Source organism: Hevea brasiliensis, chromosome 9 (genome assembly GCF_030052815.1).
Source record: "Hevea brasiliensis isolate MT/VB/25A 57/8 chromosome 9, ASM3005281v1, whole genome shotgun sequence".
NCBI classification, from domain to species: domain Eukaryota; kingdom Viridiplantae; phylum Streptophyta; class Magnoliopsida; order Malpighiales; family Euphorbiaceae; genus Hevea; species Hevea brasiliensis.
Genome location: NC_079501.1, coordinates 15361150 through 15380582, shown reverse-complemented (window position 1 = coordinate 15380582; position 19433 = coordinate 15361150). Strand labels below are relative to the sequence as shown.

Below are 19433 nucleotides of genomic sequence, written 5' to 3'. Positions count from 1 at the left end.
TTCTATGGGCTTAAGCCTTTTGCTTTGGTCATGAGATTCACCTCAAATATATATTTGGAATTTATTTTTATATCAATTAAATTAACGTTAAATTCATAAATATTATTATATGTTATTGAACTAATAATTTAATGATCCACTGTATATCTTATAGTATAGAAAATTTAAAATTTAAAATTTTATTCTCTAATTCTTTTATTTTATTTATTTATTTTGTAATATAAAAGTGTGTGATGATTCATAAGGAATGTACACTTGTAAATGAGATTGGTGTAGAGGATAATGGCATTACTGACATTGTAATTTGTAAATACAAGCATTAAATAAATAAGAAAAATGGTTTCTTCCATGGGAGAGGGAGGCCCAAGCCCAGTCTAAGAGAGGCTCACAATGGAGCCCATCATGTCTATTTGGAATTGGAGCAACTCTACAGGTGCATTTCAACCATGCTTGGTGGTGGTAGATTTGTGACTTGGTGAATACTTAGTGCCAACCTAATTTTAGTTTAATAATATTAGAATTATTTTAATATTTGAATTATAATTAAATAAAATAATAGGAAAAACAAGCTACAAAATAAAATAATAGTAGAGTAAATGGATATAAAAAAAATATATGATGGATGAATTAAAGATATTGTATAGGAAATTATAAGTATATACAGGGCTAAACATTCAATTTAAATCAAATCGAATCAAATAGATTATTAAAATTAAATTATTATATTTTAAAAATTAAATTAAATAAAAAAAATTGAGTTAAATTAAATACTTTTATTTTGAACAGTTTAATTTTTATTTAATTTAATTTTAATTTTGATTTAAATTTAATAATTATTAATTAGTAAAATTAAATAATTTATTTATATAAAATTACATATAATTTATAAATTTTTTATAAAAATAAATTAATTTAAAAATAAGTAAAATATTTAATTAATTTTTTTAAATTAAATAAATTAAAATAATTAAAAATTTTAAAATATAAAATTAAATTAAATTATTTTAAAATTTAAATTAAATTATTAAATTAAAATAATTTAATTTAATTTATTCTGTTGAAATCAAATTGAAGCATGCTCCATGATGCAATGAAGTGGGTCAATTCTTTATGCAATAAAAAAAATCCAGAAAACCAAATTACTTAAACATTTTGTTTTATTTTTTTTTATTTTTTTTCAAAAAACAGAAACAAACTTGTACAGAGAGAGACGTCACGTGACGTGAATATCACTGATCCGAATAGTTGGAGTTCCTTTGAAAATAATGACAAAATAACCTCATCGTTCAATGTATCATCTTCAAGAAAATTAATATATATATATATATATATACATACTCTGCTTCGACTGTCGTCAAGTCTTCAACCTCACCTACCCATCTGCCTCTGTTCCTCTCTCTCGCTTTCCTTTAGATCTCTCTCAGTCTAACCAATCGAATTCGACTCGTCGTTTTCATAGCAACGCAAAATCCAATATCGTAGCCATGGGTAGTTACGGACTAATCATCTAGCCATGAGCTCTGTTTTACATTCCATTTCGTAGTTTTATTACTATGTACTAACTAAATCTGGTTTTTGTTTTGGTTTTGATCTTATGTGCGGTTATTTTCAGTGAATGAAAACCCTTTCAATAGCATATTGAAGACTCTTGAGAAACCTGATGGTGGTGAATTCGGCAAGTACTATAGCTTGCCTGCTCTCAATGATCCCAGAATCGGTCAGTGGATTCTTATTCTTATCTTATCCATCTTTAATTACTGTTTGGTTGCTGAAAAGTTAAAGATACGAGGGAAAATGGAAGTGATAGTGGTCGAAAATTCGAACCTTTTCTATTGCAATTTATTTAAAAAGCTCCACTGCTTTTTATTGATCAGGTGCTTCAGAGATTCAACTTTTTTTCCTTTCTAAAATAATTTATTGTTTATTATCAGAAATAGAGCATTGGGTTGGCTACTGTAGTTACTTCTTCTTCTTGTTGTTGTTATTATTATGATAGGGAGAATTGATTTGGTGTGGAAGGATTTTGATTGGGACATTGATTTTTATGTGTGTTGCAGATAAACTGCCATATTCAATTAGGATCCTTTTAGAGTCTGCTATTCGAAACTGCGATGAGTTTCAGGTTAAGAGTAAGGATGTTGAGAAGATTATTGACTGGAAGAATACTTCTCCTAAACAAGTTGAAATCCCATTTAAGCCTGCCAGAGTGCTTCTTCAGGTCCACTACATTTCTTATTCAATCTGTGAATCTTTTGCTTTTAGATGTGAAAAATTAGTGTTATTAGCACAGTTAAACTGCTCTTATTGATCATTGCTATAGTCATTGTCATTATTGAAATTTTGGCTTTTAATATTGCCATCCTGTTATCAGGATTTTACTGGAGTTCCTGCTGTTGTTGATCTTGCCTGCATGCGAGATGCCATGAACGGCCTTGGAGGTGATTCTAATAAGATTAACCCACTGGTGAGCCATGAATCAATTGCCGTTTCTGGTGCTCTCTTAAAATATCTATTGCTTGTTTCAGTATTTGTGTTTGTGGGGTTAACTTGTGAAATCTATGTCTTCAGGTTCCGGTTGATCTTGTTATTGATCACTCAGTTCAGGTTGATGTGGCAAGGTCAGAAAATGCGGTGCAGGCTAATATGGAACTCGAATTTCAAAGGAACAAAGAAAGATTTGCCTTTCTCAAATGGGGTTCAAATGCGTTCCATAACATGCTTGTCGTTCCCCCTGGTTCTGGGATAGTCCATCAGGTGAGGCAGAATTTTGCATCATATTGGTGAGACACGATTTATTTTTGGATGTTGGTTTTGTTGCCCAAAAGATATTTATTATTTCAGTTTCAAAAATGCAATTTGCTTTTCTGTTCTCATATAATGCTATATCCTGTGAAAGATGTTTGATTTCTTAATAATATAATTTCCAGGTCAATTTGGAATACCTTGGAAGAGTTGTGTTCAACACAAAGGGTATGCTTTACCCTGACAGTGTAGTTGGAACAGATTCGCACACAACTATGATAGATGGATTAGGTGTTGCTGGTTGGGGAGTTGGTGGAATAGAAGCAGAAGCTGCAATGCTTGGCCAGGTAAAACTATCTTATATGATCTTTACCACTTCATAAGTTGGATGAAGTGTCTAATTAATTCATTGTCAATTGATCATTTTTGCTACCTGTTTTGAATTGGTTCATGAAACATTCTATTAGTGCAAATGTGTTTGACTGGCCATGTCATGCTGTGCTTACCATTTATTGTCAAAAATTGATTTCCAGCATTTCTTGATGCGTGCAGCCCATGAGCATGGTCCTGCCTGGTGTTGTTGGGTTTAAGTTGTCAGGAAAACTAAGGGATGGTGTTACAGCCACTGATTTGGTTTTGACAGTAACACAAATGCTAAGGAAGCATGGGGTTGTTGGCAAGTTTGTGGAGTTCTATGGTACATCAATTTAACACCATCATTTGATGGTCATCTTATTGTGTTCATTACATTTTCTGCCTTCTTTTTTTTTTTTTTTTTCTTATCTCACATTAAATGTTGGTTTTTTGCTTTCTATGCAGGCGAAGGCATGGGTGAACTATCATTAGCAGACCGTGCTACTATTGCAAACATGTCTCCTGAGTATGGTGCAACCATGGGCTTTTTTCCTGTGGATCATGTTACTCTGCATTATCTCAAATTGACTGGCAGAAGTGATGAAACTGTAAGTTATTATATGAAATTTCATTTAGCCATTTCATTTAGCCATTTCATTTGCTAATTGAAGAGACAAATAATGCAGGTCTCTATGATAGAATCCTATTTAAGAGCTAACAAGATGTTTGTTGACTATGGTGAGGTAAGTAACATGAGTAAATACTTTCTCAGCAAATACAGATCATTCGTAGTTCTGTCTTTTTCACAATCTTGTTCAATGTATTTAACATCATCATTTTTTTTTGTGAATTTGTTGCTTGAGCTCAGCCCCAGATTGATAGGGTATACTCCTCATATCTAGAATTGAATCTTGAGGATGTGGAACCTTGCGTATCAGGGCCAAAAAGGTAAAGGTTTATAATTAGATGTACATTTCTTATTTGAGAACCAAGATTTATAATTATATCCTTTATAAGAGAAAAAGACTTGCTTTAACTTAAAGCTTATTGTATTCCAATATTTCTTGTGCACCCTTCAAAAGTGGATGTATTTTTGCAGGCCTCATGATCGGGTTCCTTTGAAGGAAATGAAAGCAGATTGGCATTCATGCTTAGACAACAGGGTTGGATTTAAGGTGAGAACCACATAGACAAAGATTGACAGAATCATCACTATCTGCACAGTCTCTACCATAAGTTACTCCAGAAATTTTTAAATTTACCGAATATTAAATAGAGAGAATCTTTGAAATTATGTTATAAATTTTTAGACCATACAGTGCTACTGGGATGTAGGCTAGTTCAATTTTATCTCAGAATCTCTTAATATTGCAGACACTGCATAAGGATAGGATTATTAATCCTGGCACTTATGGTTTTACATAAGGAATCTCATGTCTGATTTTAAGACCCTGTAATAGTATAACTAAAAAATATAGCCTTCTTTCGAACACTGCTTGTGATGATTCATCAACGAAAAATGATTTAATATCTAAGACAAGACTGGAGTGAGGTACATGGAATATAATTGTAGTTGATTTTTCACAGCATTCACACTTTGGTTGTTTTTCATGTGATGATCTATTTTGTGGGTTTAACATCTTGAATGGTGAGGGAGATTATGAAATTGTTGGAGAATCATTTGCTTTTTTATCCTTTGGAAATGTGAATAATAGAACTCCATTGCATAAGAGGACTGAAACAGTAAGGCATTTATATTTTTATTAAGATGAAAATCACGTTACTACTATTGGCACAAGCAAATGTTATCCAAAAACAATTGGTAGAAATAGCAAGGCACTTATTCCTGTCAAAGTAAATTTTATTATACTTTTATAATTACTTGATATTTGGCTTATCCCTTGTAGTCCAATAAATCATTATTTGCTCTCATTACTTTTACTTTATGGTTTTATAGGGATTTGCTATACCAAAGCAATCCCAAAGCAAGGTTGCAGAGTTCAATTTTCATGGGACTCCCGCCCAACTTAGGCATGGTGATGTGGTTATAGCTGCTATTACTAGTTGCACTAATACCTCAAACCCTAGTGTAATGCTTGGAGCTGCTTTGGTTGCAAAGAAAGCTTGTGAACTGGGATTGGAGGTTAGATGTCTTTTCTTTTAAATCCTATTATTGTATCTGTGTACATTGACTGTTTACATTAGAGAAATACATCTAAGAAGACCGCAATTACAAGATCAAAAGGGCACAAAGGTTGCAAGAGGTGCAGCTTTGTTGCATTGCGTGAGTGTGGAGCAGAGTGCATTAATATTGCCTTCTTTTGAGTTGTGAACTACTTCTGAGGGAGACCGGAGATATTTCTGATATGTGCTACCGTGTAAATCTAATTAATAATGTTGGTTTAAAGGTTGGTTTCTTTGATCCAGTGTTCTGTTTTTGAGAGTCAAACTTGTGAATGTGAGAAACTCTTGAAGAACTTCTAAAAACTTTTTAAAAGCTTCAGAATATGGGATAATCCTCTCTCTCTCTCTAGATTAATTCTGTGGAAGGGATTGTGTGTGCGGGTTCTAGGAATGATTCTCATACCCAAGATTTTGTCCCTGAACAATTTTAGATTTGCAAAGCTTAGTTTTCTTCATTATTTGACATGAATTTTTCATTCAGTTTTTGAAGCATTTGTTTTGAATGAGAAGCTGGAAACCTTCTTTAGTTGTAGATAATGAATTAATCAACTTGAAAAAAGAATGTGTTTTTTATTTTATTCTATTTTTTTATCAGGTAAAACCATGGGTTAAAACAAGTCTTGCTCCAGGTTCTGGGGTTGTGACCAAATACTTGGAAAACAGGTAATAGTTCTTTGTCCAAACTCCTAAAACTTTCAGCAACATTTTTAATATATTTCTGAGTTTTGTTCTACCTCTGCAGTGGCCTGCAGAAGTATTTGAATCAGCTAGGGTTCCATATAGTTGGTTATGGATGCACCACTTGCATTGGCAATTCAGGTGATATTGATGAAGCTGTGGCATCAGCTATTACTGAAAATGGTAAGCTCTTTTTATGTGTAATACTAAGGTTTCTTAACTCTGCTTAGATTGGATTTTGATAACTGAAAATGATATAAATAATGCTTTTTTAGATATTTCTTCCGAGAATTTTTCTTTTACTGATAGTTTTGTTGATCTTGTGCATCTTTCCAGACTTAGTGGCAGCAGCTGTATTGTCTGGGAATAGAAATTTTGAGGGTCGTGTACATCCTTTAACAAGAGCTAATTATCTTGCCTCACCTCCACTTGTGGTTGCCTACGCACTTGCTGGAACGGTGTGCTGCGCATAATTTTAACTTACTTTTCCTTATGTATTACTGTTGCCATTATTTTACATGTTAAAATATGCATACCAGATGTTATCTGACTAGCATTGCATTCACCTGATCAGGTTTGTGATTTACTTTTAGAAATTAAGTATTTATCTTATTGGCGGGCAATGCTACAGGTAGATATTGATTTTGAAACAGAACCAATTGGGGAAGGAAAAGATGGAAAGAAGATATTTTTCAGGGATATATGGCCATCCAATGAAGAAGTGGCAAAAGTGAGCTATTAACATGATATGATTTGATTTCTAACCTGGTGGTTAGGTTAAAATATTAGGTTTCTTATGATTATGTTTTCTATTCTTGCATGGGCCACAGGTTGTACAATCAAATGTGCTGCCTGATATGTTCAAGGCTACTTATAAGGCAATCACTAAAGGAAATCCCATGTGGAACCACTTATCTGTACCTTCTGGCACTCTCTACTCCTGGGATTCGACATCAACATACATACATGAACCGCCTTATTTCAAAAGCATGACCATGTCACCTCCAGGACCACATGGTGTGAAGAATGCTTACTGCTTGCTCAATTTTGGGGATAGTATTACGACTGATCACATTTCACCAGCTGGTAGCATCCACAAAGACAGTCCTGCGGCCAGATACCTTGTGGAACGTGGTGTTGACAGAAGGGACTTTAACTCTTATGGAAGTCGCCGTGGTAATGATGAGGTGATGGCAAGGGGCACCTTTGCCAACATTCGCATTGTCAACAAACTGTTGGGAGGAGAAGTTGGACCTAAGACAATTCATATCCCTAGTGGAGAGAAACTCTCTGTTTTTGATGTTGCCATGGTAATTTCTTCTAATCTAGCTGTTCTATTCGTTGGACGTAGAAGAAAAGCATTGTCTGTGCTTTAACAATTGGAATTAAAAGTTGGCTACTGGAACAAAGATGAATAATGTGAGAGTGAACCTTTGGAGCAAATCAGGAATATGCATGCTTATGCCTTGTTTAACTTTTGATGCCATGCAAGGTAAACATAAGTTTTCCTTGAGAATTAACCTAGCAGATGACCTGATTGTTACAGTTCCCTATTTATTTAAAACATTGAGTTTAGGGCATGTGATTTTAATTATAGAAACTAGTTCTCTAAAGAATGATAAACTAGACATTGCATTTCTTTTGTTGAGACCATAATCTTATATCTGTTGCAATTTTTTTTTTATTCTTTTTTATTACAGAGGTACAAAAGTGAGGGACATGATACAATTATCCTGGCTGGTGCTGAGTATGGGAGTGGCAGTTCTCGTGATTGGGCTGCCAAGGGTCCAATGCTATTGGTACAGTATTTGCCAGTATCATAATCAATCCAATTTGCAGGTATTTTTAAGCTTTTATAGTGATCTTTGAATTTATTACTGGACCAGGGTGTGAAAGCAGTGATAGCAAAGAGCTTTGAGCGAATTCATCGCAGTAATTTGGTTGGCATGGGTATTATTCCATTATGTTTTAAGCCTGGTGAGGATGCTGAGACACTTGGATTGACTGGCCATGAACGCTACAGTATCGAACTTCCAAGCAGTGTGAGTGACATTAGACCTGGTCAAGATGTCACAGTTGTGACGGACAATGGCAAGTCATTCACATGTACCTTACGTTTTGATACAGAGGTATGGGAAAATTCAATCATGTCAAACTTTTGACCTTAAAATTTAATAAATGATTTGATTCTTTCAATATTGTTTACCCACACCCATGTTTGGTTACTTTGTTGCAGGTGGAACTTGCATATTTTGATCATGGAGGCATTTTGCGATATGTCATCAGGAACCTGATTCATACAAAACATTGAAATGGCAAATAGCTCAATTATCAATAAGGTGGGTTTGCTGTTGCGAAGCAAACGGGTACATGAGATGTCCTTTTCGTTGCAGAGCCCTGCCATTTTATGAATAAATGAAGAAGAATGGGAGAATTTGGAGTGTTGACACAGATATTAATTCCAAAATTCAGGGCACGGTCAATATTTGACGTTGAACGTTTGATTTGCCTCTTATTGTTTGGTTGGAAAATATGTAATTGAACTGATGATTTGGTGGCTTAAATTTTTATAAAATGCTGCAACTGTATTTCAAAGCTAGTTGTTTTTATCCGATACTTGCTAGTTAATAGCAATCAAGATTCAAGATTGATACAGCTTCTGTGTCAATTGGAAGCTCTGTGGACTAGACGCACCTCAGCAAGCGTTGGATTGGCAATTTAAAAAAAAAAAAAATCGCAAGGGTTGACATGCATTGCTAACTAAAGTCACCATGGCTCTGAATAATTTCCTTAATCTACAGGCCCATCTTTTCAGATTCTTTCTTTTTGCCCCTTTTGAAACGAAAGGATGATTTCCACCTTAATTCAGCATACTTTTAAGTATAAATTTTAATCAAGTTCTTTAATTTTCTGTTAATATTAATGGCTCTGAGGTGTCGTATTTGAACAAAAAAAATATCTAGCTGATCATTGCATCATTCCTAGTCAGCATTGCTAGAAATTCAAGGAGTTTAAAGAATTTGAGTTACTAAATTGTGGATTATTTTGAAGTGTCAAGGACGGCAACGACAAAAAATTTGTAATTCTATAATAAAAGATTAAAATGCATACTCATTAACAGATTATAAAGACCAAAATTGTTAATTTTGAAACAAATAAAAATCACGAGGTATATTATAAAAACTCATAAATTTTCTTTAATTAATCCACAAATAAATGATCTTTAAATTCAACAACTCTCCACGATTCTTGCGATGCAGGTTTTCGTGTACAACCAACTAACCAACTCAACTCAACTTAACTCAATTCAATTAAGCCTTTATCTCAAATTAACCAACTAACCAAGTTTGGATTAAAAGGGGGAGCCATTGTCTTCCACAAAAATGTATTAATGGATAAAACAAATACTTCCATAGAAATTTATTATTGGACAAAACAAATATAATCTCAGTTAAAATTAGGTCATGAGCATTTCTGTATCAGCAACTCAAATGCTCAACCTAATTCTGATTTACCGTAAATAAAACTATCCAATGAAAGGCTCCCAACGGTGGAATATCAAAATTTATGCTCAGCTGTATACAAGTAGGTTACACGCCTACTCAGCGTCCGTTGGTGCTGGTGCTCGCTCTCAGGAGTGGCATATTACAATTCAGATGTTTAGTCATACAATTAACTGCACAAAAGAAAAGCAGCGATGCTAAGGGATCAAAATATGATTTTTGGCAGTGCACACTGCACAGGAAGAAAACAATAAACACAATGCTTTAAGGAATAAGACCAAGATACAGAAAAGTGGAGGCTACTTGGCTTGATTGTCCATGATAGGTTTGACCCAATGAAAGTAAACTAGCTTCATGAATTATGCAGCAGAAACTTAACCTCATAAATCATCGGTGATTCTTAGTTTTGAAAGTTACAGCTCGTTCCGTTTAAAGGGAGAAAATGAATTCACAAGAAATTAAGACACAATATTGCTTAACGCCTTAACCAAAACAATCTGTCAATAAAATGTCAATACACTCCCCACATTCACCACTGCTCACTAGTATCACAACTATTAATATTCTTCCTCAATACTACAAGTTTGTCCAGCAACACTTATGCAAAAACAAGATATTTGTTGCCAATCAGTATAAACTCTAATAAATAGTAATGGCAGTAATTAAAAGAAAATAACTGCACATAATAAGATTGTTAATACTCTATTTTGGGCACTGATAGTCACCTTTAAGAGTATAGTTCAGACTTTGTACTCATTCACACGCATCCACTTGGTAGCTGACCACTTATTCCCTTTAATCACTGCGCAACCACCTGAATGGAAAGAAAAAAAATCAATTCATCAATAGTTTAAAGATTGGATCACTAAACTGAGCAAGAAAATGAACTACTAGATGCAAAGAGCATATCTTCTCATTTAATAATGCAGAGGTATGCCCAGGGACATCAGCATGTATACAACCGAAATCTAACCATAAAGATTGTTAGCTAATAACTGTACTAACCATGCAGGCTCGAAGGATCCAGAGAGGCGTCAGGTTTCATGCTCCAGAAAAGCAATGCATCGCCCATCTTTGGTTTAACAGAAAGCCCTCCTTTTCCACATTCAGACAACTCATTCCACCAAGGCACAGCACTATAGTTCCCTTTGGCAGAAGGAAATACTGTCTCACCCCCTTCTTCAACATCTGAGCTGCATGTAATAGTGAAAAGGAAAATATTACACAATGAACAAATGAGAACTTACATAAAATACATTGACAAAGAAAACATCTCCACTTACAGGTACATAAGAACAGTTGCTATGCGTTGACCCCCATTCTTGGTATTGAACTCATCCATGAAGTAGTCAAAATGAGGCTCATATTTTTGCCCAACTTCATAGTGAAGAACTTGGAGTCCTTCCCCATGTTCTGTACATTGCATTGGCATAAATAGGCTTAATAATGACTTGTAGCCACAAAAACATCATAATTCACCTAAATCATAATGAAAAACAGAAACTACAAGAAAATGTAGCCTTTGAATGGAACCCTAGTTTCTAGATTTATAAAATCCTTGATTTTTTTTCTTAAACTTGTGTTAAGGTGAAGTTAAATATAATATATCCAAGAACTTGAATTGAAATTAATCAACTCTTGTTGACTCCAATTTTGTGGTGTGGTGGATTTCATTTCAACTTTATTTTGATGACTGTGGCACCAAATAAAAAGTTGAAAAAAATAAAAAGGTGTGATCAATTATGTGTTGCTCTTATTGTGGATGCTGAAAACTGACTTTTTTCTCCTCATCCCTCCAAAGATGAGCAAATAATGTTACAGTTAGCAGCACATATACCTTCTCAAGTCTACAAGAAGGTCATATGCACCTTGTCATCTTTTTCAGCTTACAAGATTGCACTCATGTACTTAACCAATTGCTAAGTTTCTTACCATCCAAAAGTGAAATTGATTTAAGGCAAAAACCAAAAAAAAAAATGAAAATATAAAGAATTTGTGAATAGTAATAGAAGTTGACCACAAACAAATAATATTATAAGTGCCCAAAAAAAAGGATGGGAGTAGGAGGGAGACAGGCAGCACAGGAAAGCAGAAGGCAAATTTATTGAGGAAACAAGGTGCAGTTAAAAAATAAGAGACAAATGGAGCTCAAACTGCATACCTACAGGTATGAAGGTGAAATCAGCAATCCTCTTCTCAATTTCCCTTATCTTTTTATCACGACCTCTTGGAAGGAATGTGCCAGAGCTTGTTCGCACTCTGCAAATCAATAATTTGGAAAATAAGCAAGATGATGAAAAGAAGATTAATGAAAATGCCCATCCACAATATTGAACTTAAGTAGTACACGAAAAAGAGGATGAGAAATCTCACCTGCTATCTTTACTCTTCCCAGTTTCACTGTCAACAACTGTAGACTTTTGCATATGAGGCTTGGCTAGATTGATCAGGTAATCACATTCCTCTTTGCTCTGCCCAAAATAATCATCCAAATTTCAGTGGCTGCTATAGATGGTATCACTTGCTAAGCATTAAATTTAAGCTACAGATCAAAGATGCTAATCAACAACATTTCAATCTGAAGAACAAACTTGGGAGTTATACGAGCTTAAACTGTAAAGGAAACAAGAAAGACAGGACTCCGTAATTTCCAAAATTCTTCATAATTTAAACTTTCAGTACGGGATCCAGAAACACACGAATTTCTCTATCGCCCAGTTAACAGCAGATTAAATTATATATATATTGCATGTGTCTCTAAACTCTGAAGTGAACTAAATAAGAATTAAGAAATCCCATTAAACCACATTGAACATGGCATTTTTTTGCCAATCTCAAAACATAGAAGAATTCAAAAGACCAACTGAAAGCGGTAATCCTAAGTCATAAATTCAATAGAAATACAAAGGGAAAAAAAATTGAAACTGACCAAAAAATTATGATAGATAGAAGCCCGAGGCTCCCACGAGATCACCTCAGCCCAGTGTTCTTGTCCCCCATCGTCTCCCTCGATACTGCAATTACACACAATCAAATAAATAACGAGATCCCAATTCCAATTCAACAAAACAGAACTTAACATCACAGCAAAAACACCATACCTGTCCACTTTATTATGGACGATGGTGCTGAGATCGTTGGCCTTGCGAGAGGGATCACCGGAATTGCTAGGAATAGAGAGAATTCCGAGGGCAAGAAGTATGAGAATGACGAATGTGAACATGAGGAGCAGAGTCAGAATCATCGTCGACGACGATGATTTTCGAGCTGGAAGGCGAGAGTATCTACCTTTCGCCATTGCTTTGATCGAGCTTCGAAGATCCAAATTCGAAACTGAAACTCTAAAGAGATCGATGTTTGACAGGACGAGAGAGATCAGAGATAGAATTTGAGCAAGCAAGATCTAAGCGACTCTGTCTTCCCAGACGCGCTTTTTATTTATTTATATTCTTGATATCAAAACAATTTTAAGTTTTTTTTTTAATTTCTTTCTTAATTTTAATATTTTCTTAGTTGACTTTGTTATATACATTGAATTACAATTTTAAAATTTAGAAATAAAAATTATTACTTGAATTGAAGTTTTTAAATATTATTAGCTATCTAATTTATTTCATTTATTACTTAATTTTACCAATGTATAAATATATATGTTCTATTTAATAAAATATATGAAAAAATGTATAAATATATATGTTCTATTTAATAAAATATATGAAAAAATGTATAAAATATATATGTTCTGGCCGTAAATAATTTTAAATTAAAGAGTTTTTCATTTTCGGGTGATATTTTATTTTAAATTTGTTTTAATGAAATCAAGTCAAATTATTTTATTTTATTTTATTATTTAATAAATTTTTTTTATAAATTATCTTATAATAAATAGCCGGATAAATTCAAATTTAAAATTGAAAAAACTAATCAAATTATTCTTAATTGACAAATTATTTTTATTTTTAAATAAATATCTACTATAGATAATATACATCTCAAATATTTCTGTATTTTTATAGGCATAAAATTTTTACAATCAAATTTATTTCTCATAATTCACTTATTAATTTCAAGTTTTTAAAATACTTATATCACTAAGCTCATGTTAGGCTCAAAAAGGGAAAAATTGCAATCAATATACTGCCATGTTTTATAGATTTGATTATGATAAATGCAAAGATTTTATATTAATGAGCTTTAATTTAAAAATTTGTGAATTATTTTAAAATTATGAAATTTTAAATTTAATTTTTAATAAAAAGTCATAGATTTACTATAAAAAATAATATTTTTTATCAGGATAAATGGAGCAGTAGTGCCAAACTCTTGGGAAATTTTTTTTTTTTTAATTTAATAAATTACACTAATAGTTGTTCATTCTCCACCGACTAATTTGCTAATGAGCATTTCAATCGTGCAGGACAAGGCCTTTTCTTGGACCACTTTCTAACAAGTTACCTACTTATCTAAGCTAAATCTTCAAAAATTCTTCTCATAATAAATGCTTTAATTATTTTTATTATTTTAATATTATTAATTTTGATTGGTTTTATGGGATTAAAATATTTTACAATATGATAATATGGGAATTAAAGTGTAACTTAATTTTTAAAACATTAAAAACTAAAATATAATAAATAAATTATAAATTTTCATTAATAAATAAAGAGTAAAGTTAGTAATAAGTTTATGAAAAAAAAAATTCCTATTTTATTTGTAAAGTTATTCATAATTTATAAAATATTAAATTGTTAGTTCTTATTTATTTATTTTAAGCTCTCTTGTGTATGATAGAGATCCATATCCTTGAGCGAATAGAAACAAAAGAGCAGTCAGAGAGTTGTTCAAACAAAAGTTAGGCAAGAAAGATAAAGCAAAGTCTTCTCAGAAACTTCCTTCCAATTAAGCATGCCAACTAAGAAGATGATTAAGCATTTGACTTAGCTCTCTACTTCTATCCATGGAATCCTTTTTAAAGTGTTACAAACACTATTTAAGATCAAGTTGCCTGCTAAATAACCTTTCTGTTGCAGTTAATAAACATAGTCTTTAGTGTTTTCTTTGTTTAATCAAAAGCAATTCACATCCAGTCTGTAAAAGGAAACATCAATCTATTGTAAGTAGGCTAGTTTCATATGTTACAAGGAAACATTTTTTCTTTTTCATTATGTCCTTTAAAAATAGGGTGTGCAAGAACACTTATTTAGAAGCAATACCTCTGCAAAAGAAAACGGCACAAATCATGCATAGAAACCAATTAACTTTGTTGGATAATGAATAGAAGCAATGCAACGGAGCTAAAAGACCCCAAGAGAGATGTTACAGAGGGGAGTGGAATTAAATGAGAAACCATTTGGAACGTAGTTGGAACTTCTTTTTGCAGGAACCATTAATTCAATGGCTGGTTGATTCAAGTATGCATACTTGCTCTTGGTCCACCTGCGCATGATGATTATATCAAAGAGTATCAATAATTTTAATATGAACTTTTATGTAATGGACATTACATATTCTAAACTAATTTATGTAATGTAATGGACATTGCATTTACATTAGATTTTTTTTTTTAATATAATTCAACCAAATAATATAATGAGACATCAAATGTAATTGTGATTGCATTACATCTTCTCAAAAGTGATTAATTCTCATTATTAGTGGTCAATACATTTGAGATTGCAAAAATTTCAATTTCCTCTTATCTAATTTTCATGAATCAGTAAGCACTATTATTAGAGAAAGTCAACTAACCAATCCTTTATGCCAACACGCACTTCCTTCTTGTTTTCATCTTTTGTACTACTACTAAGGGTGGCGTTAATGTTGTACTCCTTAGTATCTCTGGTGCCATTTTCATCTTTCAAAGACTCTTCAAATCGCTTGTAGTCCTCTTCCTACGCCAAACAAACCTTCAGTCAGTTAAGCAAGTCAAGGAATTCAGGTGTCACCATCACTCACCGTGTTTTATGAGCTAAGCTGAAAGAAACGGGGACCAGTTTAGTTCTGTGCGCGCAATATTCCAGTAATCAAGCACTGGCATGTGGTTATTACCACTTACCAGGCAAATTGCCACACTTGACCACAAGAGGGCATCACCTTTATGTTCAGGTTTGGCAGCTTACGTCTATGATTCACCTCTAAACCTCATATGCTTTGCCTTGGACCTTAGAAGCGATAACCGGTTGCAGTCATATTTGCAAGTTCTGAAACAAACACAGCTCAAAGAAATCCATACAAGTCCTATTAAATTGTTTCCTTATAGAAAATTAGTTTGTTTAACTAAGGGCCAGTTTAACATTGCTGTTGAAACTGCTGTTGATAAAATCACTTTTTTAAATATACTAGTTAGAGAGTGTTAAAAAATAATTAAAAATTAAATTTGATCAGTTTTAGTCATAATAACATTAAAATAACAAAATAGCTTTTTTCAAACAGTTTTTCTCAACTGCATATAAAATTGTACTTTTATTCAGAAAAACAGTTTCGGACTCTGAAACTCAATGCCAAACAGGACTTAAGTTGAAAATGGATGGGTAGTTGCAGCACTATCAACCCCATGGTAGCCATAGTCCATAGACGCAACCAACCAACATGAATCAGAAGGCGACCTTTGGCACAGCCTTCTCTTATAGGCCAAAAACAATTACCTGAACAAATTATCAGCAACAAATACCCAGTTGAATAAAAGGCCTAAAAACAAATCTCAGTAGTGTTTTATGTGTATCTGGCGAGTGATGAATGATGAATCAGAAAATTCAAATGTAAGTATGAGATTTTACAGTGAGATTGCGAGCACTGACCCGTGCTGCTGCCTTTTCAGCAGCAAAGAGGTGATCCTCTTCTTCAATGTGCTTCTGCCTCCAAAACTTAGCAATCTCCTGATTAGTCACGCTTATAGTAGCAGTTTTTCGAGCCCAGAAGGAAGTGGCAGCGGTGGGGGTGGAGGGGGAATTGATGGTTTTGTTTTTGTGCTGCCATTTTCTGTTTTGAGGTTTGTTTGCTTCATTCTTTTGGCTGATTCAATTGTCAATTATGCTACTATCTGAAGTAAGAGACTACAAAAAATGGAGACATCAATCAAGGTTATGAAGAGCTAATTCCATGAAGAACCCTCCAGAGCTACCTATCCAACCTAACTTTCAGTTAGATTGGCTTGCTGGTCACAATTCCTTGGTTAAACATGCCTCATCATTTATACGAAGGTCGGTTATGACTTAAGAGCATATCAATATACAGAAGTTCTTGCATGTGAACAGCTTCAGGCAAATGAAGGATTGACTGACTTTAGGCAAATAAAAATTGACTTACCTTAGGCAAATAAAAATTGAATGGTAGATATAATTTAATATTCCAGTAACTGGCAAAGGAATACAGGCTAAGGGTATGGATCACCCAGAGCTCCACATTCAAGAAAGGTGACACATAAGTCTCTATTAAAAATTATAATAAATACACAAACACATCCACCCACCCACCCACGTAGGCAGAGATGTCCTGGTAATCAACAGTTGCCAAGAATAATATAAATAACCATTTATTGGCTAAGTTCAATCTCATGAATAGAACTACCATCCATAGGCAGAAGGCAAAACTCGGAAACGAAATTTGATACAGATGCTACATAAATTCTTGTCCCCCCAATCTTGCATGAACCCAAAGATATGGCGTTCTCCCTCTCTCTCTCTCTCTCTCTCTCACACACACACACACACACACACAACAGCTATAATTCATCCTTTGTTATCCTTGTAACTAACCAATTTCTTGAATCATCATAATGACTACCATTAATTTTGAAATATAGTAATAGAAGGTACATGCCAAAATGTTGGTTGATAAACATAAGCAGATCCACCAGAAGTGGAGACTGCAGAGTTCCATTCTTCTCCCAGCTAAAAGAATGGTTTGCAATTCAGGAACCAAAGAAAAAGTTCAAGTGACATCAAACACAGAAAACTACCCAGTGCCAACCACTTTCCACTAATGGTGCATTGGATAGAGAGATTTAAAATTTAAGATTGTTTTTAGTACGAATTGTGTAATTAAAAAAATAAATTTATAAGAAAAATATTTAAAAAGACATAAGGTTAAACCAAATCTTACAATATGCGAAATTACATCTCTTTCGTAATTGTTTTAAATTCATACTCAAATAAGTTAAAATCCACATAAATTAATTTAGTACCCATTAAATGAATCTACCCAACCCAAAACTGTACATTAAAACTAATTAAGTTCAAGTTCTTTCATCGCAAATGCCTACATATCCAAAACGCAACCTAGAAATATTTCCCATAGCATTTAATTACTTCATGCACCACTTCTTAAACAAATATGCAAGGCAGGTAAGGAACCCAGGAACTTCATTCCTGTAAGTTATGACAATGCAAGAACTGCTATACAGAGTTACACAAGGGAAAACTAATTTTGTCCGGTGACAGAATAAACGAGACAAATACAGCATTAAGCAGAGAATAGGCTTCTTTGTCTCACATCTTCCAAATTTCAATCTCGTCAAGACTTCATGTATACAAATTTAAGTTCTGATGCCAATTATGATCATGAAACTAAAATGAATAATTAAACTTGCCAGTAGGCAAGAGAGGCCAGAAGGATGGAGGGCATGGGAAGGGGAGTTGAATGACCAATCACAAAACAGTTCTTCCAACTTCATAAATCAAATCTCCCATGTCAGCTCCATTCAAATCATTGAAATTTGGAATGCTGTCAATACTTTCTTAGGGCATGCTTCAGGCCAAACAAGCAAAACAGTTCTCTTTAGAGCAATGTACAATCATTCTCTATATATTTGAAGACAAGAGAACCATCTTCAACTCATCCAGAACTAATAGGCCAGTATATAATTCATAATCGATCAATTCATAGCGGAAAGCATGTATTTATAACCTTAAACGCCAAGGAACAAGGTAATGAACATAAACATGTAACTATTTCAAAAAAAGAAAAAAATTGTTTCAATTTTTGTCTAGCACACATACACGAATTGAAACACAAAATAGAAGTTCTCCAATTATAACACTCATCATCAAGTATACAACTATCCCAGGAACAAATACCCATGAACCTTCTCAAGTTTCCGATGCGATCCTAAGAGCCTTGGTCTTGAAGCGGTACCTGGGTGCCCGAGGGATGACCTGACTAGGACCCATATGAAACTGACCAGGGCTATCGGTGAGAGGAGGGCCATCATCGTAAACATAACCCACAAGTCGTCCACAGCTATTGCATATAATCTTGGTCCTCTTTCTCTGAATTCCCCAGTAATTAACAGTCTCGAAAAATGGTCTGATCTTGTCCTCCTTCTCGAACCTGAACTTGGTGGAGTCAATCGAAGAGAAGGAGAGCGTGCCTTTGTTCCCTGCCTCGAAGTAGAAGTCCGGCGGATAGAGACAGGCGGTGTTTAAATTGAGATTCGCACCGCATTCTGTGCAGGTATAAATGGAAGCCATTGATGGGTATTGACGCGGGCGATAAGGAGAAGGGTAATAATATATAAGGGGTTTTGGCTTGGCGTCGAAATTTCCTTGTCTAGGCTTCGACGGTATTGGCCAGGCGAAAAGCCGAAGATGGCTTTATGTTAGAAATTTCAAAAGCGCGTCGCTTGAAGGTTCCATAGAACGTCGCCGGCACTTCGCACGACTAGGCTAGTATTACCATCTAGATGGCTTAAAAACTGAAAAGAAACTTGATTTCTTTTCTTTTTTTTTTTTTGGAGAAAAAACGAAAATTGATTTTATATATACATTTATTAAAAACTATTGAAATTTGTTTTGTTTTAAAATTACACTTTTTTTGTTGTATATGTGGGAGTAGGGGTAGTAAGACGCAATATCATTCATTATAATTATATAAAATATATCAGTTAATACCCATAAAAGATGATTGAGTCACAATAGTGTCACTTAAGTACTATTTGCACTTCATATAATTTTAATAGAATCAAATTACTGGTAA

At 33.8% G+C, this 19433-nt stretch overlaps 4 protein-coding genes across 6 annotated transcripts; 1 reads left to right on the top strand and 3 right to left on the bottom strand.

Moving 5' to 3' along the window:
• The first annotated feature begins 1298 nt into the window (after window positions 1-1298).
• On the top strand, window positions 1299-8557 carry LOC110642217 (aconitate hydratase 1). Of its 2 annotated transcripts, none has more exons than XM_021794177.2 (20): window positions 1299-1488; window positions 1613-1717; window positions 2058-2218; window positions 2372-2464; window positions 2569-2754; window positions 2928-3089; window positions 3295-3439; window positions 3562-3704; window positions 3783-3839; window positions 3965-4044; window positions 4196-4271; window positions 5054-5239; window positions 5876-5943; window positions 6023-6141; window positions 6295-6416; window positions 6590-6688; window positions 6789-7268; window positions 7659-7757; window positions 7845-8087; window positions 8195-8557. In XM_021794177.2, exons 1-20 carry the CDS (start codon window positions 1485-1487, stop codon window positions 8267-8269), a joined length of 2703 nt encoding a protein of 900 aa, XP_021649869.2. In that variant the 5' UTR covers window positions 1299-1484; the 3' UTR covers window positions 8270-8557. The 2 variants fall into 2 exon arrangements, with proteins under 2 accessions (XP_021649869.2, XP_021649868.2); XM_021794176.2 differs by having other exon boundaries at window positions 1338-1491.
• Window positions 8558-9346: 789 nt separating this feature from the next.
• LOC110642212 (probable prolyl 4-hydroxylase 10) lies at window positions 9347-12892 on the bottom strand. Of its 2 annotated transcripts, XM_058153121.1 has the most exons (8): window positions 12563-12889; window positions 12391-12475; window positions 11835-11932; window positions 11623-11720; window positions 10745-10874; window positions 10467-10654; window positions 10187-10275; window positions 9347-9634 (listed from the first exon to the last, which is right to left on the bottom strand). In XM_058153121.1, exons 1-7 carry the CDS (start codon window positions 12757-12759, stop codon window positions 10202-10204), a joined length of 870 nt encoding a protein of 289 aa, XP_058009104.1. In that variant the 5' UTR covers window positions 12760-12889; the 3' UTR covers window positions 9347-9634; window positions 10187-10201. The 2 variants fall into 2 exon arrangements, with proteins under 2 accessions (XP_058009104.1, XP_058009103.1); XM_058153120.1 differs by having other exon boundaries at window positions 12391-12892.
• Window positions 12893-14661: 1769 nt separating this feature from the next.
• On the bottom strand, window positions 14662-16650 carry LOC110642215 (uncharacterized). Its single transcript, XM_058152135.1, has 5 exons — window positions 16643-16650; window positions 16259-16472; window positions 15210-15352; window positions 14765-14897; window positions 14662-14676 (listed from the first exon to the last, which is right to left on the bottom strand). The coding sequence occupies exons 1-5, from the start codon at window positions 16648-16650 to the stop codon at window positions 14662-14664; spliced, it is 513 nt and encodes a 170-aa protein (XP_058008118.1).
• Window positions 16651-18409: 1759 nt separating this feature from the next.
• LOC110642214 (uncharacterized) lies at window positions 18410-19156 on the bottom strand. Its single transcript, XM_021794169.2, has one exon. It carries the CDS (start codon window positions 18926-18928, stop codon window positions 18548-18550), a length of 381 nt encoding a protein of 126 aa, XP_021649861.1. The 5' UTR covers window positions 18929-19156; the 3' UTR covers window positions 18410-18547.
• Between the last annotated feature and the right edge of the window lie 277 nt (window positions 19157-19433).

Bases quoted from the DNA above. Each gene is read 5' to 3' on its own strand.
- LOC110642217 (XM_021794176.2), top strand. The intron at 5,240-5,875 runs GTTAGATGTCTT...TTTTTTTATCAG, and splicing joins CTTGTGAACTGGGATTGGAG to GTAAAACCATGGGTTAAAAC. The intron at 7,758-7,844 runs GTACAGTATTTG...TTACTGGACCAG, and splicing joins CCAAGGGTCCAATGCTATTG to GGTGTGAAAGCAGTGATAGC.
- LOC110642212 (XM_058153120.1), bottom strand. From the start codon at position 12,759: ATGGCGAAAGGTAGATACTCTCGCCTTCCAGCTCGAAAATCATCGTCG. The intron at 11,721-11,834 runs GTGAGATTTCTC...ATTGATTTGCAG, and splicing joins GGGAAGAGTAAAGATAGCAG to AGTGCGAACAAGCTCTGGCA. The intron at 10,276-10,466 runs GTTAGTACAGTT...CTTTCCATTCAG, and splicing joins GGATCCTTCGAGCCTGCATG to GTGGTTGCGCAGTGATTAAA.
- LOC110642215 (XM_058152135.1), bottom strand. The intron at 15,353-16,258 runs GTCAGTGCTCGC...TGTTTGGCGTAG, and splicing joins CTGAAAAGGCAGCAGCACGG to GAAGAGGACTACAAGCGATT. The intron at 14,898-15,209 runs GTTAGTTGACTT...CATCATGCGCAG, and splicing joins CGTGTTGGCATAAAGGATTG to GTGGACCAAGAGCAAGTATG.
- LOC110642214 (XM_021794169.2), bottom strand. From the start codon at position 18,928: ATGGCTTCCATTTATACCTGCACAGAATGCGGTGCGAATCTCAATTTA.